Source organism: Lissotriton vulgaris, chromosome 1_1 (assembly GCF_964263255.1).
Source record: "Lissotriton vulgaris chromosome 1_1, aLisVul1.2, whole genome shotgun sequence".
In the NCBI taxonomy this organism is placed as follows: Eukaryota; Metazoa; Chordata; class Amphibia; order Caudata; family Salamandridae; genus Lissotriton; species Lissotriton vulgaris.
In genome coordinates, this window is record NC_141685.1 from 1,298,418,736 (window position 1) to 1,298,438,579 (window position 19,844).

Genomic DNA, 19,844 nt, shown 5'->3' on the forward strand with positions numbered 1-19,844 from the left:
AGTTGTTCCAGGTCTTAGCAGCAAGGGAGGAGAATGAACCTCCACCAGTTCTGGTCTTGTGAATCCTGGGGACATCGGCTAGGGCTAGTTTCTGTGGAACAGAGTTGTCTGGCGGGTGCGTGAAATGCGAGGCGGTAGTTCAGTTATGCTGGTCCTTTGTTGTGGAGAACTTTGTAGGCATAAGTAAATCTGAAGGGTTGTCTGCTGCCTGTTGATGGATACCCCAGATCTGCCCAACTCAATAAAAAAGTCCTGTTGTGCAGTCAAAATCCAGTTTCTTTTCTATCTTTGAAAAGGCACAGATGTAGTACAGTGCCAACACCCATCATGATGTACCCTGGAAGCCCACATCTCATTATGCTGGTCACGGTCAAGATGTTTCTCTTATGGATACACCCTCAAAATGGGGTTGCACACTGGATCTAGTTTTAACTGTGAACTTAACTTTAGAAATATTGTAGTCACAGATTCAAACTGCTGAATCTTTTTGGGCAGAAAGATTTTTTGAATGGTCCTAGGATTAGGGCAGCCCACTCCACACAACAGAACACAACCTTAGTGGGGTTTGAAGGAAAGAATCATTCTGGAACAGAGACATGGCAAATACGGGCACATTAAATGTAAGGGACCGCTCAGGGTGGTGCAAGCTCAGCCAAGGTTAAAGTGAGAAAACAAATCTAAACCCCAGGCATCAGTCAGTTGGCCTTTGTCTTCATCCAGGCCAGCTAGGCAGCAGGCATTTCATGAATCCTGTGCCATTCAGTCCATTGAGGGGTTCTCCAGGCAAGTCAGTTTGACTAGCTGCAAGACCTGCACAAGGCCCAGCGGACAGAGGCCAGATGTTCTTTCACAGCGCACTCTGGCTCTGATTGTACCCTCCTGTCAACGCAACAAGGAGATTCGCAAATCTAGGCTTGGCTTCTGCCTGGGAGAAGACAACGACCAGCAGAGATTCTTTGCCTGGTGAAGGCCTTTTTTACATTGCATTTTACATTGCACAGTGTTGCCTAGTTCTTCACAGCTGAGTTAGTACTCCTTCTCCCAACGGAGTGCATTTAATATGGCCTGAACTCCTGCACTATGATTCCTCTCCCACTATGGGATGAGTGGCCAGTAGCAGATTTGTAGATTGTGGAGTCCATTGGAGTAAAAAAAAAGTACAAACTAACCAGGCAGGGTGGCTCAATTATGGAAGCCATGGTGAACACTTTCACTCCTTACAGTCAATACATAGAACAGCAAGTCAATCTCTGATTAAAGGGGTGGGTAAGCCGCAAGTAAAGATATTATGAAGCAGTGGAAACAAATGCCAAACATCCTATGAACTTGGTTCCACGCAAACCTGACTCATGCCTGATCTAGGGCAGGGGAGAATCAATCGTAGTCCTTTATGGGAGGTGACAAGCCTTCATACGTACACTCTAAGATTAAGTTGAGAAAAGGAGCATCTGCACTATGTCTTATAGAACAGGTTTAAGGTGTGTCCAGACACAATATGCTGTTTTTGTGCCAAAACAACTGAAGAATAAAATAGACTTGTACTTGTCTATATGGGAATTAGTCGTTGCTATGCTGCATCTATAGCACAAGAGAAAATCCCAAATAATTGCTAGAATTTTGCAATATCTTTTCCCTTTCTGAGGAAGATTGACAAATTGCTTTGACCTTGAATGTGAGACGATTTCCTCCCCTGTAGAGTATGCAGCGATGAAGATAGTATGCACATAGATGGTATGAAAAACTGTAAATGTTGAGGGTTCAAGGACGGAGGGATGCCAGCTAAGAGTTCTCGTCTGATACGTTGCTTTTTACTAATTAACTGATATATACAAAAAAAGTGATGATGGAATGCTTGAATTCATTTCAGGAAATGTTAATTACTTGTCCATCGTTATTTTACACACTATGCTATCTCAGGTTATACCCATCCCTACGCAAATCATTCTTGACCATGCTGCAGTAGGAACAATCCAGCCCAAACTGCTAGGCATGAAACACAAGTAACCCAAGACTGGTTTCAACCTTATTAGACTCATCAGTAAGGTATGGTTTGGTTCCAGCCGCACAATGTGCACGAGACCCAAGTCTGAGCATACCCTTTCCACTTAGAGCATCACACTGAAATATACACAAAAATATCATGAATGGAATGCTTGACTTAATCTCCGTCTCTGGTTATTACTCGGGCTACATCCCAGTCCATTGTTATATTGCCCACCATAGACAAAAGGCAAAAAAGTATCCCCCTAATGCTTCAAGGCCCAAGAGGAGGGGGAAATGAATCAATATATAGCAAAAAACCTCTTATCTGGCCTCTTATTTGCAACTCGGTAATGACTCTAATCACAATTTATTCTCACAGCAATAGATTCTCAGCACACAATTGACGTGTCTTTTTTTATATATATTTATTTATCCAAAAAAGATTTGATTTTTTTATATAAAGTTTTTTGTTTTCAAACATATTTTAAAATTCAGTTATTTAAGCTTCATGATTATTACATGAGGTGACACTTCTATATTATTCAAACAAAGCCAGGAAAAACATTTTTTACCTGTTACTAGAGACAAAATATATTTACAATGACCCCCAAAATAAATTCATAATAATCTCATCATCCTTCCATTCACTCCTATCATTCTACTCATACATACCAACTGTCATACCACACAAGAAAATACAAATCAAAAAAGACATCTGAGAAGAATTCCTGCTAGTTGTTGAACTATGAATTATGGTGATCACTACCACAATTTTACCAAACACCATGAGTCCATCAGTATAGGTTTTGATTTTTTCTTCTTTTGCAGTTTAGTTTTGAAAAGGGTTCTCAAATGCTTGTCATGGCCTACGTACGTTTAGGTGAAACTAAAAAGTCTGTCACCTTCATCAGGACTAAGAGAACAAGTATTTTGCCTTCTATCAAAGAGGTTTGGGGGTCTATCTGCAATGATGTAAAAAAGTGCATGAGAACACATTCTATGCTGTGAGAGTCCAAAGAATTTTCCTTAAAATGTATTAATAAACGCTAAGTTAGTCTGAGAAAGAACAAGCGGACGTCATAAATTGTTCACCATTTACCTATGCCCCAAGAGAACCACATTTCTTCATGCTGAACAGATCACATGCTCAGAGATGGAATTCTGCGATAGTAGTGGAAGCGAGTGATTTAAAAAAGAGATAGAGGACCGCCACCAAGTATAATGGAAAAAGCAAAAGATTTTACATTAATAAATACATGACTTACAGTGTGCTGGAGGTGTATATAAAGTCCTCTGCAATGCAAAATTCTGGAGTAGTTTCAAGAACTGACGAATGGATCTATTGATAAAAATAGATTCGAAAGAACATTTAATGTTGTATTAACTACATGATTGAACCTCTATTAGGTAAATGGTGAACAATTTGACGTCCGCTTGTTCTTTCTCAGACTAACTTTAGCATTTTGTTAATAAATTTTAAGGGACATTTTTTGGACTCTCACAGCATAGAATGTGTTCTCATGCACTTTTTTTACATCATTGCAGATAGACCCCCAAACCTCTTTGATAGAAGGCAAAATACTTGTTCTCTTGGTCCTGATGAAGGTGACAGACTTTTTTGGTTTCACCGAAACGTACGTAGGCCATGACAAGCATCTGAGAACCCTTTTCAAGACTAAACTGCAAAAGAAAAAACAATCAAAACCTATACTGATGGACTAATGGTGTTTGGTCAAAATGTGGTAGTGATCACCATAATTCATATTGCAACAACTAGCAGGAATTCTTCTCAGATGTATTTTTTAATATGTATTTTCTTGTGTGGTATGACAGTTGGTATGTATGAGTAGAATGATGGGTGTGAATGGAAGGATGATGAGTTTATTATGAATTTTTTTTGGGGGTCATTGTAAATATATTTTGTCACTTGTAACAGGTAAAAAATGTTTTTCCCTGCTTTGTTTGAATAATATAGAAGTGCCACCTCATGTAATAATCATGATGCTTAAATAACTGAATTTTAAAATGTTTGAAAACAAAAAACTTTATATATAAAAAAATCTAATCTTTTTTGGATGAATACATTTACATAAAAAAGACAAGTCAATTGTGTGCTGAGAATCTATTGCTGTGAGAATAAAGTGTGATTAGAGTCATTACCGAGTTGCAAATAAGAGAGGCCAGATGAGAGGTTGCTCGCTATACATTGCCCACCATGCCACCTCATTTTGGGCCTAGCCTTAGGCAAATCAGTCTTTGCCGTGCTCCAATAGGATCAGTTCAGCCCGAACTGCCATGCCCTCCCTGAACAGAAACACAAGCAACCCAAGATCAGCTTCATCCTTATTAAGGCTTATCAGTGAGGTATAGCTAATTTCCAGTGGCATAGTGTGAACTTGTTTTTCTTTTCTTTTGTTTCTCCTTCCTAAACTATTCTTCTCTCTCGCTCTGTCATATCTACTGGTCCTTCCAAAATTGGATTATGACTCAATCCCCTGGAGATGTATTTGAGAAAAACTTGCTTCCATACCAACCACTACAAACACCACTCTTATCTCACCTTCAGGTTTAGCACCACACACTTGCAAGTTTACTCAGATGCATAGACAACCGAAAGCAACTTTTATTGTCATATCCTTAAACATAAAGGGTATCAATCACGCAGTGAAGAGGAGAAAAATGATAGGGTACTTATTTAAGCTAAATGGTGATTCAATTTCCTTCAAGTTAGTAAGATGATCCAAAAAAGAGGCATTTTTGAAAGGCGGATACGTTGATGATCTAATTTGCTCCCCTTCATTTAAAATGAGAAATGGAGTGGTCACTATCATAGCTAGAAAATCAAAATATCTATTTCACAAACTGATAATAATGGAAGATGGATCTAAAATTTCTGAGGATGGCTAAGAATTCTGTGCTGTTAAAAACTATGCCTCCAAATCCAGTAATTCCAATTTTTTTTGCATAACATTGATGACCTACTTTCCACCAAACTCACTAATACTCTTACGTGACACCTTTAATCTGCCTCTATCTATGCACTAGACAGATTATCATTTTAATAATCCATCCTACTTAAATCTCATTAGACACTCCATAATCTATGATGTAAAAGATGCAGCGGGATTTCTACAAGTTGAAAGGGGATTTATTTTCTTTCCCTCACCAGTCCAGCACGAGAATTGGTCACCTACTAATTTTGGGTTACTAGACCCACTGATTAGAAAAATCAAACATTGAACCCAGAGTGTTATCTAATTATTAAGTCATCACCCAATGTTTGTTGTGTATTTTTCCCAGATGTGAATATAAGCACTTGTGTATGAACCATCAAATCCTAAACAATAATGATCACTCCTTCCTGATTAAAACAGTTATAGACAACTACTTCAAAGAAAATTCCAAACAGGGATTTGAACCCCAACTAGGATGGAATGCTTTCCAAGCGCCACCCTTACAGCGTCTATAATAAATATTAGAGCAAAGATTAATAATGATCTAAACAAAAATCTGGGCAGACTAGAAGAGGCAATAAAAAGTTAATAGTAAAACATAGTTCTTCCAAAGGCGAGGAAGTTATAAGAGTATAACAAAATGAAGTTTCAGAGCTGGGCAATGGATACAGAAACAGAACCCAATCCACTTATGAAAGTCACATAGCCAGAAAAGTTCTTGCTAGTTGCTTAAAATATTAACAAATGAACAATATTATCTTATCAAAAAATCTAAGTCTGACAGAATTAACAGTAATCTACAGAATATCTCTGAAGTATTTAAAACCTTCTATGAGGAATTTTATGCTAATACACATTAAATCGATTTAGTGGAATGCATAAAATAGGTAAAAAATAGAATATTGCCGAAATTCACTGGAATGCATAAAATAGGTAAAAAATAGAATATTGCCGAAATTCACTGGCACACATAAAATGCTATCTACAAACCTAGCACTGAAGTAATTAGTGGTCTTAAAGTAGTGAAGGCCCCTAGCCCAGTGGCTTCATCGCACATTTCTTCAAGACATTTTGGGAGAGCCTAAAGAACCCATTTCTTGACCTAGATCACCTGTATGAGGAGTCGGTGTGATTAAGTGATCCACTGCAGAGGCAATTCATATACATTGATCCCCAGGAAAAGCTAAGATTTAAACTTGTGAAAAAACTGCTGACTGATCTCTCATAAACTTGCACTGCAAGATGGTGAACAGCCATGACAACACGGGGATTACCCTGCAATGCCATTACAACGCAGGGATTACAATGAAAGTCGTTACAAGGACTTTCGCTGGAGGGCGCTTTTGGATAGGAAATAGTTTAATGTTCTATCCAACACCTTCCCTACTGTCAACGTGGGCTGGAGTTGTAATAGAAAATTAAATTATTCCACTATCCAGCGCCCTCCAGCGAAAGTTGTTATGTTATGTTATTATGTTTTTATAAAGCGCCTTATCACCCAGAGGTATCTAAGCGCTGACAGTGGACACACAACACCAGTAAGACCACCTCGCCACCCACTACAGGGGCCCCCATGCTACCATAAAGAGCACCGTCTTCAGTTTCTTTCTGAAGATAAGAAGATTAGTTTCTTTACTTAGTGTGACAGGAAGAGAATTCCATGCTCGGGGGGCCGTGCTTGAAAAAGCTCTGCCACCCTTGGACACCAGGTTGAACCTAGGGCACATCAGATTGCATGCCTCAGTAGACCGAAGGGTCCTGTTTGGTGCATATTTAGTCAGTCGATCCTTAATATAAGTGGGAGCTGAACCATGGACCGCTTTATGCACAATACAGAGGCTCTTGAACTTGACTCTCTGAGCAATTGGCAGCCAGTGTAGCCCTGAAGTAAAGGCGTTACCCTGGTACGCCGAGTAACGACTTTCGTTGTAATCCCAGCGTTGTAATGGCATGCGGGGTAAAAGCCTGTGTTGTAATGCAATACAACCCTGCAAGATTTAATCCCAGAATTTTAGCAAAATAGTGGAGAGACTTCTCCCATTACAGATTGGCTCTCATCAGGCAGGTTTCATGAAGGGCCGCCTATCTAGTGTTAACATCAGACAATGCTGTCATGTCTTGAGGATCTCAAAAAAGAAAGAAACACCTGTAGTAGTGGTGGCCTTGGACATCGTAAAGGCAAATCTGGGTACTAACTTGCTCACTAGGGATAAAATAGGTGGTTTTGTTTCATAACCTTTCCCTTAGTGGTCTTAAAGAAGTGAAGGCCCCTAGCCCAGTGGCTTAATCGCACATTTCTTCAAAACATTTTGGAGAGCCTAAAGACCCCATTTCTTGAGCTAGATCACCTGTATGAGGAGTCGGTGTGATTAAGTGATCCACTGCTGAGGCCATTCATATACATTGATCCCCAGGGAAAGCTAAGATTTAAACTTGTGAAAAAACTGCTGATTGATCTCTCTCATAAACTTTCACTGCAAGATTCACACCAGGATTTTAGCAAAATAGTGGAGAGACTTCTCCCATTACAGATTGGCTCTCATCAGGCAGGTTTCATGAAGGGCAGCCTATCTAAGCTTAACATCAGACAATGCTGCCATGTTTTGGGGATCTCAAAAAAGAAAGAAACACCTGTAGTAGTGGTGGCCTTAGATGTCGTAAAGGGGAATCTGTGTACTAACTTAATAAAAATGACCATGGCCCCATACACTAACTTGCTTACTAGGGATAAAATAGGTGGTTTTGTTTCATAACCTTTCCTTTCAAAACAAAGAACAAGACGGGGTTTCCCACTATCACCATCCCTCTTCTTGTTAGCAATAAAATCATTTCTGGTCTCAATCAAAATAAACCTGAGAATCTCTTGGGTATCTTTCAACAATGTATCACTCATATCTGCAGCATATGCTACCTTTACTGAAGCTGCAGAGGCATCCATACATGTACTCATGTATACCATTGAACAATATGCTCAAATTTCAGGCTTCTCACTAAGTAAGGGTAAATCTGACATTTGACCCCTCAGTTTATTATGCAATAATGAAATATTGGGCGATTCCCACCTAAGCTTGTAACCAAAATTTTTAAAACACTTATGATACCAATTCCTTCATGATCTAATGAAATCCATAAAACCTTACAAAAAGCTGACAATAAAAAAAAATTGGTAATCATAGAAAAATGGTCACCAAAATAATGGTAGAATCTATAAAAATGAACATCACCCATGTAATTAAATTCCTGTTTAGCATGGTCCCTATCAACTGATTGGAAGATTTCTGCTAGAACGTACACAAACTAATATATAATTCCCTATTTTACTCTTCTTTCTTTTGTCATCACCTCTCAATACCGGTCACTGCCCCACATTTTGTGTTTTTTTAAAACTTCTTTTTCATGTGTTCCAGAAAAAGACCTAATAAACATAAGTTGTCCAGCTTTGTGTCATACATTGAGCACTCACGGCTATACATAGTATCCACAGAAATCACAGTTATCGGAAAATAAGGTATTGCCTAAGGAGCACAGACAGGAACCAAGTGAAGACATCCGTGGAAGGAGCAAAATAGGAAGGGGGGTGGGTCGTGCACTCAAATTTAACAGATGAACCAAGTTTCTCAGGACGTTTCAGCATGTATCGTTTGTCATGTATGTCAGTTAGTGTCAGTGTCCTGCAGCGTCCAATGTTAACAGATATTCACGTAGGAGCTGGCAAATGTGTTTGGGCTTGGACGTCGGGGGGTTAAACGTAGCGTATATCTCACTAGTTATATCACAATATAGCATATCTTTCAACCATTCGCCTGTGGTTGAAGATTAATTGCAACCCTATAATATGACTATTGGACGTTGAGCCAGGATTAAGCTTATGGCGGCAAATCGTCGGGAGATGGACAGGAGTGGCTTAACATAACCAAGCACTATTGGCAAGGGATCAGGTTCCAACATGCTCCATCATGCTGGAAATCAAGGCCAAGATCTTGAGCCAATATGCTGGGACTTTAGGGCATGTCCATGTGAGATGTAGAATGTCTGCACTGCTGGCTTCACATTACGGGCTGTGATGTGATCGTGTTTGGTCAAATTTAGCTAATCCCTGCGGGGTTGGCATAAGCGCAGTGGAGGAATTTATAATACAGCTTTATAATGCAGCAATGTATGTCAGTGGTTGGTTGAGATAAGTTTAGTTGGTGTACTGCAAAAAAAACAAGTCTTTTTTGGGATTGAGTGGCTTACGTCACATGTCCGTGCTGCCCGGTCTCCCACCTCATTGGATTTGAAGGTTAAGCAAGTTTGATGAAGCTTGGAAACTAGGTGGGATATTTCAGTGGTAGAGATGATCAGAGACAGGGGAAGAATTCATTGGGTGCTTGGAAACACCAGTGTTGGTAAGTGCATCATGTGTAATAATATTCCCATCTGGGAAGAGATCTCTCATAGTGTGTAAGTTGTGTTTTGGTAGCATGCATTGTACCCATTTTTCTTGAGTTTAATGAAGCCAACGGTTGTGGGACAAAGGTATGGCTGTGACAGAAGCCCTATTTCCAAATACCTACCTAATTTCTCCCAGGCCCAGCTTGTGGTTGATAATGTGTGGATATCAGAGGGATCTCTCTGCAGGTCCAGTGGCAATATGGAGGAGAGTGGGAGTTGACCAGCCAGGTCCCTCTCTGGTTTCAGGTATGGTAGGCGCGCATCGGAATGGTACCAATAATACGTGAAGTGACATTGTGCAGCTAAATAATACAGACACAGATCTGGCACACTGAAACGTCCCCGTTAATTTGAAAGTGTGAGGATTTACTACTTAACTCTGGGACTCCAACCGGCCGTACAAGGCGAAGCAAGATGCCTCGTAATGTTATGAAAAAACTGTTAGGGGTATTGGAATATTTGTAAACAAGTATAAAAAAAATGAGGGATGATCACCATCTTAATAATAGCTATATGCTCTGCCATCTAAAGTGATACGTGATAATTTAATTCATCGCACAGTTTCTGTGGTAAGTCTATCTGTCACTGGGCCATAATTCAGTTGAACCACCATCTCTTTTTGTTGATGTAGGACAATACCAAGTTATTTGGTGGAGTCATCACACAAGGTTAGAAGATATTCTAGAGTGCTTTGTTTCATCACGTCCAAATTACAAATGAGATGCTCAAAAGGCACCGAATCGGATAACTTCGCTGATTAGGGAGGGTAGAGGGGGGTTAACAGAGGGGTCAAGGACAAATGATAAAATGTCATTTAGAGTATATTGATACCAAGAGAGGTAAGGCCCCCACATTAAGGTCTTTCTTGTATTAACTGCACAGAATGTTTGTACTATACAACCTGCATAAAGTCTTTAGGGCTATACCCAAATGAATAGCTATAATTTGTAATGCAGTGCGTAAGAACTCTTTTCTTTTCATATTAACTCCCATTACTTAAGCCCATACTTTGTAACAAAGAACCATACTTACTAGCACCTTCTATATTTTTCGCTGTTATTTTCTTTGACGATAGTCTTTTTGAACAAAAAAAAAACTTTTCTCCCCTATAGAAGAACAAACTTTGGTAATTCTTCCTGGTCTAGCTTATAACTGGAAATGTCTCTTCAGCCATTGGTGGGTTTAAGGTCTCATACGAGCGCTCAGTTACTCTTTCTTTCACACAACCATCCATCCATTCATTCATTCACCTACTAACTCAGTATTGCATTCACCCACTTCCGCATGACAACAGACACAAGTTCAGCAGCTTATGGAAGATAAAATTATAAAAAAGTAAACATGCTATTAACAAAACATGGTGGGCATATGCTTGCAATTACAAATGCAATTAAATATAGCATCTGATAGAGACTACTAGCCGCAGATTCCTTCACGAAGAATTATCCACAGGCGTGAGTCTGGATCCGGAAACTTTTGCCACAGCATCCCTGCGCGCCGAGGCGGCACCACGCGACTCCGCCCAGGCGTCGTCCGCATACGTGATGTCAGCGAGGTCGCCTAAGACGCACCCCGGCGCGCCTACGGCAGTTTTTTCCTTTTCCACGTTCAACACTGATCCGGTCCTTGCTACGGGCCTGTTTGGGGCCCTTTTTTCTCCCCATTTTCTCCCCATTTTCTCTTCTATGTCGGCAACGGACCCTCACCTCGGTTGTATGTGGTGTTTGGGGGGGGGATCACAACGCCACTGACTGTGAGACGTGTCAACAGTTGAAGCCGAAGTCGCAGCGAGTACGCCGGATGAAACTACTCTCGGCGCGCCTCTCCAGGTCGACGTCCTCCCCTCGATCAGCTTCAGCGGACGGCCTCAGGTACGGCCGTGGTCGTCGTCCTCGCCCTTCTCCGATGTCACATGAGCGTCGCTCCCCGGTGGGTAAGAGTCGCTGTTTTTCCCCGGCGGCTGGTTTCCGGCCTGCTGGGGGCATGGGCTCTCCGCAGGTGATGCAGCACCGCATGTCGTCCTATCCACCGCTTCCCGGTGTTGGGACGTCGAGAGTCCAGATGGAGACATACGCAGTGGCTTTGCATGCCTCGCTGGCGTCTCGTCCTCCTCCTTCCCTTCCTGGGTCGTCAGCGGATCCCTTGCCTTGCACGGGGCCCTCCGCGGCTCTGCCAGCGGCTCCGGTGCCGACTGGCTCGGATCCAGGCTTGGAGGATGTGGCACTGTTGGGGTGCGGCCCTCTGGGGTCCTTCCTTCAGACCACGGCGTATCTGCCTCGTACAAACTCCTGCGGGGGTCCCTGTGGTGTCGCGGGAGGTCGCCGGGGCTCGGGTCGCATCCCGAGCCCCTCTCGGTCCTTTGACAAGGTGCTCCTGTCTAAGGCCAAGGTGACGCCACTATGGCGCCGGCAGCGGCTGGACCGTGCGGAGCCACAGGGGTCGGTGGACCCTCCTCATCCAGCTCCGTGTCGAGGCTGGATGGGGACCCCTCGTCCCTCTCCGGGCCCCTCTCGTCCCTCCCCACAGGCGCTGCCTCGTCGGAGGGCGAGCCGGAGGTGGAATCATCCCTGACGCCGCCCCGTGGGTGCCGGGCAAGCTCTGCTACATTCTGGACCGCGGCTGGCAGAGGGCTTCTTGTCACTCCCCAGGCCCTCCTCGTTCCTCCACGCAGGCGGCTGCCTTGGCGGAGGTTGAGTCGGCATCGTGCCAGTGCCGCCCTGGAGCCGGTTCGGCTACGAGTCCACTCCGGTCCCCAGTGCGGTGTGATTTGGAGGGACCCTGTCCGGCGACGCTGGATGGTGTCGACGTCCTGCCTCAGGCAGCGGACTCTACGGCTCCACGCAGGGGTCGTACTGCGGATTTGTCTTCGGACACTCCTTCTCCAGAGGCAGGCTGTATACTTGTGTCGTCCTCTCCGGAGACTGGTTGCGGTGTGGTATCTTTTTCACCGGCGGCGTCGAAGGGTGGCAGAGGTTTTCGCTGGAGGAGCGGCAGATCCTTCATTCTTCGGTTACCTTCTGACTTCCAGGTTCGGCCCTTGCCCGTCCCGCTTGGCTTCGGGGAAGGCCGCCTTAGTTTGCAGCCGTCACCCACGGAGGAGCTGCTTTCTCCACTGCGGGGCCCTACGCAGGCGGGTGCGGCCTTTGCTAAAGTGGTGTCCACGGGCGTGGGCATTCTGCACATGGGTGACCTGGTTGCTCACTTTCCGGCGGACCATCTCTTGGACGTTCTCCACCAGGGCTCTGGTGAGAGGTGAGATCTTACTACCCTTTGAGGGTTCGCTCCTTTCTTCCCTGACGGGGGCTTGGAGGCGTCCCTCCTCAGGGGATCCGGTGCCTCAGCACCTTCTGTACCGGCATCTTCCGGAGCTGCGTCGCCCGGCATGCCTTTCCCTCCACCTCTCTGCTGCCAGTCTGCTTTTGCGGTCCGCCTTTCCCTCCCTGCTGCCACTGTTGACTCCGCCGTCCCGGGAGACACGCTGGCTGGACTCTTGGGGGCGCAACATGTTCGCCTCGACCAGCGCTGCCCTGTGGGCCCCTAACACCTTGTGTGTGTTGGCTAGGGACTCCTCTTGTTTGTGGGACTCGCCTGAGTCTCTGGGATCCGCAGCCTCCCAGGAGACGGCCCAGGTGGACTTATGGCATCATGCTGTGGATGGCCGGGAGCTAGCAGTGTTTTTTCTCTGCTGGGTGCTGGACCGGGCCATGGCTTCCTCAGTCTCCCTCCTTCGCCATGCTTGGCTTCGGGACGGCGTGTTCCCTGAAAATATTTGGGAGCGGCTCATTGATCTTCCATTTGACGGTAGCCTGTTGGTCCATGCCCCGGCTGACTCTGTCATCCAAAGGTTCCTGGCAGGGCTCCGTCCTCCTCCTCCTCCTCCTCCTCCGCCTTATCCTCCTCCTCCTTTCCCTCCTCAGTGACTGCTGAGGTGGGCTAGTTCTGGGCCTTCTTAGGCCACTGTGCAGTGTGTTTTCTGGCCATTGAGTCCTCCCCTGGAACTTTGGCATTGTTGGATGCTGGACGGCCATGTGTGTACGTGTTTTGCTGGAGTTGTTGCGCACACTTGACCCTGAGATTAGGCCTTCTGCTTGCTTGGGCTGCTTGTCAAGCCTTCTGCGGGGGTATTTTTCCCCGTGCCCCTTTTGTTTTTTCCTCTGCTGAAGAAATTCTTCTAAAGAGGGTTCCCATGCCTTGAGACTTAACATACCCTATATGGGGTAGTCGTAGCTGTTATATAGCTTGCGCTCTGCTTGGGAGTTCTGTTCGCTGTCTGGTGCCGGTTCTCCATGGCATTTCTGTATGTTGCTTTGCTTCTGAGGTCATACGCGCGGCCCCTCGTAGTGGTGTGGCCGGGCATTTTCTCCCATTCCGGCCCCTGTCCTGAGTCCTGGAGTGATTCTGAGTGCTCCCTTGTCAGGCGTCGACTGCCCGGTCTTTCTGGAGCCCCCGGCTGTTCTTCTTGATTCTGGCAGCTTCTGCCTGTTGGCGCTGTTCTAACTGGCCTTTTGCCTTCCATCTGGAGGGGGCTCACCTTCTTTTCCCTCATTTCCTTGGACCCTCTGGGCTTCCTCCTCTTCCTGTCTTGGCATTGGATGGAGGCTCTGTTGCCTTGTAAGGGAGTGAGGTGCTTCAGCCTTTCTAGCCTTGCTCTTGGTTCTTCTGCTGTGAGGGTCCGGGCCTCTTCGGTCTTCCTCTTTCGCCTACACCCTCTGGGGTTGGTGGTGTTCTCGTTGTGGGAGTACCTCTTGCCTGGCAGAGATGAAGTTTTCACTTCTGGCCCGCAGATCCCTGTGGGACCTTCTGTTCTTTCCAGGCTGGTGGGGTCCTTTTGCAGACCCTCCTTCCCTGTGGGTATTGCTAGGGTATCTATTCTACGTGAAGGAATCTGCAACTAGTAGTCTATATCAGATGTACGAGTTACTTACCTTCTGTAACAATGTATCTGGTAGAGATGATTCTAGCTGCAGATTCCTTCACGGCCTGCCGTTCCTCCCCGTTCTGCGAGGACACTTGGGTTGGTCTTCGTTACTCGCCTCCCGGTGGGGGGCTGTGTCTCCTGTGAGTACCTTCTTTGCTCTTAACGGGTGGCTCCGTCTGATTGAGGTTTGTTCCTCCTCTTGGTTCCTGGGAGGATGGGGTTACGGTGCTCTTGTGCCCCGCTGCTCTGACTACTCCAGGTTTGGAGGGGGGGTTTGCCTTCAATCTCTGTCCTCTCCTCCCTTCCTCTTGCTGCTGAGGGTCCTGGCCCCTCTGCTAACCTCCGAATGGGGGTCATATGGCCAGGCCTTGCCCTTGTTCCTTGGGGGGTGGTTGCCCTCTATGCTGGGTGGCTTGGAGGTTTGTTGTTCCTGTCTGTCTTGGGACTGGCTCTCCCTTCCTTGTTCTGGCTGGGGGAGGTAGGCCTGCTACATGGGTCATGCCTTCGGCATGTTCCTTGCCTCCGGGACACGGAGGAGGGGAGGGGCAAGTCTTTCTACATACTGGCAGGGTGGCTGCTCAGGGCTCTTCTCTGTTCTTTCTTCTACCCCTGCCTTTGGACACTGCAGTGTTGCACTGTTCCTTATAGTGTCGTTTGTCTCTTTTTTCTAATCTTTTGCACACTGTTCCCATGCTCCCTCAGTTTTTTGTCTGGTGGCTCCGCGTTGTGGTGCAGAAAAGTTCTCCGAAGAAAACTGACTTAGGCGTGCCGGGGTGGGTCTTATGTGACCTCGCTGACGTCACGTACGTGGACGACGCCTGGGCGGAGTCGCGTGGTGACGCCCCGCCCAAGGCGCACAGGGCTGCTGTGGCAAAAGTTTCCGGATCTAGTCTCACGCCTGGGGATAATTCTACCTGAAGGAATCTGCGGCTAGAATTGTCTCTACCTGTTACATCGTTACCGAAGGTAAGTAACTCGTACAGCAGGTGCCTACCTTGCCGTGGTACTTTACGCCGTTTTTTTGTTTTTAAAATGCTAGCATGTCTGCTATGGTTAGAGCAACCATGTTGGCCATTATGAAATAATGAAAGAATGATACACTATGGGCAATACTATTAATTAGTGGTAACATTTATAGCTGGGGGCCTCTCGAGATGTGGCCCACTGCAGATGAAATGAGCAATAAGTAAGTGGCCCAAAGAGATTAAAGAAAGAATGATTACATTGAAAATAGCCCCATGGTTTGTTCAAAGTGGTAGTCAACACCACTGTCCTAATCTGCAAAGGTAATCTGTGAGATTTAATTAAAACAAATACCTATCTACATTCTCTAACAGTGTTGTAACAATCCCCTGTTTAAGGCCTATTCGCTTTAAAGGATGCTTTGCGCAATAAATTAATCGTGCCCCCTGCCTTTGACATATTTTTCATAATAAACAGATCAGACCTTTAACTTGGAACATAACGTGGTACCAGAAAACCTTTCAGGCCTATATTCTTTATCACAGGCTTGTCATACAGGCCTACTATATTGTGTGTAAGCTTTCCCGCAAGGGAGCCATCGGGTATATGGTCATAACATTGTAAATGTATACAGAATTACAGATAGCAAAGCAAAACAGACACCGTAAATTCATCGTTTATTCATCGCGTTGCAACAAGAATCAAAATATCGCAACAGTGAAGCACCGTGAAAAAACGGTAGAAGCGATGAAGGCATACACAGCGCGTTGCCGGAAATAGAAAGAGAGCACAAGACGCAGTGAAAAGCACGGAGTCCCTGCAGCTCGAGTAACCAAACAAAACTTCAAATACCCAAAGCAGAAGAAGCTCTGAGGTACACCAACAAGTGGCGGTCCAGATTACACCGAGTCAATTTGCCTTGAAGATAATCCCTTGATAATACAGGGATTTGAAACGCATTGGCACTTTTCTATAAAAGGTTCCATGAGGGACGTACATGAAATGTGGGCCAAAGGCAAGATAGGGATAATGAACTAAAATGATATCCCACAAAGACCTTGAGCTTAGCCCCATGGTTTTAGGAACTCTAAAAAAAAAGTTAATCAAATAGTTGTTAAAAATAGAGTTCCTGTAAAGACCTTGAGTTTAGCCCCATGGTTTTAGGAACTCTAAAAAAAAGTTAATCAAATAGTTGTTAAAAATAGAGTTCCTGTAAGATATGGATCTTGGCAAATTGTAGGTGTAATGTGATTAATACACTTATATTAATGTGACTCTTGCACTTGTTGACAATCTTTTCTGATAGTAAAGGTGTAACATGTGACTCATGTACTTATCGTTAAGCTTCAGAAATAATTGTTTTCATATTATGTTTCGATTTGTTTTGACTATTAAGTGTATCGTTCCATGTTTAGGCAAGCATTTAAATGTTATGAAAAACGTGCGAAAATTGTTAAAATAATGGCAAAGAAATAGCCTGGACCAAGAGAAAGAAACATTTGCATTGGGCCTTCATCTACTGAAATAAATAGCAGGAACCAAAATAAGGTGGTCAGATCTTCTTTTTTTTTTTTATGTCTTATATCCCATCTGGCCATCAAAATTGTGCGTAACCCCGTATCACAGTACTAAAGAAACCAACATGTGGGTTGAGCTGAAGCCTGTCTCTCAGTAGTACTTTAGAAAGCTTTTTTTCTGTTGCTCGTATAAGATGTACCTGCATCTGCACTGTCAAGCCAGACTTAAAGTGAACAGAGGCTCTCTGTCAGTGTTTTCTATTTGGAATAGTGGAGAAGTTTGCTGATGTTAAATGACAACACAGGACTGCTTTAATGAAGCTTCTACTTCTCGATTCTCATTTCCTTTCAAAATGGAGGATAAAACACATTCTTCACACCCAGTTGATATTTTTAAATTTCTAAATGAAGCTGAAATGGATGTGGTGAATTTTGAATTGGAATATTCAAATATTTATTTTGTAAGCAGATTTTTCTCTTTAAAATAGAGGATTCCAATGTCTTGCCCTAAGGTGCAAGAATTTGATGCGTAAAATTAATAATAAAGATTCAACAGTGCAGAAATTAGAAATTGTGGTTTCATGTAAGCTGAAATGATTACTTACTGTGAGTTACACACAAGTGTTGTGAAAGTTTCTGTGGATTGTTTTTGCAAGCGGGTGATCATATCTGCATGAGTGAATGAAACAATTGTACTCTAATCCATGAATTGTGATTTCAGACGTAGTGGTTGGTTGTAAAGCTTGTTTTGGATTGAAATTGTGTCTGAGGTGTTTTTGGGAGGTGAATAGCTGTGCTTTGTAGCTCAACCCGGGCTCTTCCTGTGTTTCAGAGTCGGCGGAGAAGTGCACTCGATGTCCTGGGATCCCACTGGTGAACGGCTAGCTGTCATCATTAAAGGTAAGGAGGGAGCACAGCGAGACCCTTTTTGCCACCTTGGCTATAGAATGGAAAGCAAATGGGCAGCACAGGGACAACCGCTTCCACATGGGTTTTTTTTTTCTTCAATGTCTCTTTTGCTCTCTTTAGACATATATGTGTGTGTGTACATATATATATATATATAAGTATTTTTTCTCTGTTTATCCTCTTAAATGTTATTTCTGTGGCTGATGGGGTACAATTTTCTAATGTGGCCATGACGAAGACCTGCTCAGGTCAGAATGCATTGCTGGGAAAGCTGGGAAAAATTCTCGGTAAAACTTGACCCTGAGTGCAATCTTCTTGTGCCTGAACTAAATCTATCTATCTGTCTACAGATATATAACCTACTGGCGGTCGCAAGTAGGTAGTTATAGTTACAACCTAGTTTCCATAGGAATTTTTTTTTTTGATTTGCAAATAACTTTGCCATTGTTTGACAAATCTTTGCGAAATTCTCCAAAACAAAAGTCTATCCAGGTCAACTCCTATCCTGAAAGTTTGAGTGTGATTCATCAAGGGGGCCTGAGAAAAAAATGGGGGGCCCAAAACGCGTTTTCCCCATGTTAATTTCCATAGGAAATTTGCGACAAACTACATCCCGACCTGCTGAACGCAATTACCCCAAATTTGGCAGAAAGGTAGTGCTTTGTTCAGAAAGCGACCCTTTTTTTTTTTTAAATGGTGTAAATCCGTTCAGTAGTTTTGAGAAATTCAAAAAATAAGAGTGAAAAATCCAATTTCCCGTAAGAACCTTTGTGCAAGGCTACAGCTGAAACTACTGAGCTGAATTACTCCAAATTTGGCACAAAGGTAGTGTGTGGGTCAGAAAGCTACCTTTTATTAAATGTTGTAAATCCGTTTAGTAGTTGCTGAGAAATTAGAAAAGTTTCGATATCAGGGCATAGCCCAAGTCCCATTCACAACCTTCACTGTGATTGGCTGCCAGCACTCCAAACCAGGAAGTGTTGGCAGCAATCTTGTGGCTCTGTAGAAGCGAGTCAGCAGAAAACAGAGCAACAAAGGTATAAAACAGGGGGTAGGGTAGAAACACCCTGACCCACTAGGCATGCTCAGGGGGGTCTCAGAAGGACCCCCTGAGCAAAAATAGCATTAAAAAAAACCAAAAATCGGAGCTATTCGCGCTGGGGTCGCGAGTTCTCACGTTTTATTTTAATGAGGCCCCTGGGTGTGCTAGGTCCCGGGGGCATTTCTTAAAAAATATTACCGGGGTCCGGTGGGACTCCCCATCCCTGAGGCTTTACTCATGTTGGGAGGGTGATTCAGTAGGCTGTAGAAATGATATCGGGAAAACAACAATGCGCCGTATTGCGGCCTTCCTTTAATATAATGCGAAATAATGTTTACTTATAATGCAGTGTTCGCTTTTACCTCAGATAATTTGTTACAGGAAATGTAATCATATGTGGGAGGTGTGTTCTGTATCTATGCACGGACCAAAATTAAAGTTTAATTGGCTGAGGTCTTGCAACAACAAGCTTAATGTTAATTGGCTGCGAACCATTGAAAGTAGAAGTGTTCCTAGCGGTTCACTTCCCCTTCGCAGAGTAGCAAGGACCTCTGATTGGCTCACATGTTCTAAGTAGGACCTTCCAGAGCATAATGTTCTTTGGTTGCGAACCATTGAAAGTAGAAGTGTTGCTAGCTATTGCTTTCTCCTCCACAGAGTAGGAGGGACATCAGATTGGCTGACGTGTTCTAAGGAGGAGCTTCCAGAGCTTAATGTTGATTGGTTCCGAACTATTGAAAGTAGAAGTGTTGGCAGCCATTCACTTCCCCTCCGCGGAGTAGGAGGGACATCTGATTGGCTGACGTGTTCCAAGGAGGACTTTCCCAAGCTTAATGTTGATTGGCTGTAAACTATTGAAAGTAGAAGTGTTGTCAGCGATTCCTTTCCCCTCCGCGGAGTATTAGGGACATGTCATTGGGTAACGTGTTCCAAGCGGGACCTTGCCAAGCTTAATGTTCATTGGCTGTGAAGCACTAAAAGTAGAATTGCTGACAGCCATTCCCTCCCCTTCTGCGGAACATCATGGACATTTTATTGACTAAAGTGTTCCAAGTACAAGTTTGCTCGTTATTGGGTGGGAACGGTTCACTGTTGTCAGCCATTTTGTGATGCACTTCAAAGGA

At 44.1% G+C, this 19,844-nt stretch overlaps 1 protein-coding gene across 1 annotated transcript in view; it reads left to right on the top strand.

Moving 5' to 3' along the window:
* Positions 1 to 19,844, top strand: part of AAAS (aladin WD repeat nucleoporin) — a 414,919-nt gene that overhangs the window by 327,823 nt on the left and 67,252 nt on the right. Inside the window, exon 14 of the mRNA XM_086936522.1 lies at positions 17,602 to 17,669. Within this exon, the coding sequence (XP_086792648.1) occupies positions 17,602 to 17,669 (68 nt within the window). The remainder of the gene's footprint in view (positions 1 to 17,601; positions 17,670 to 19,844) is intronic.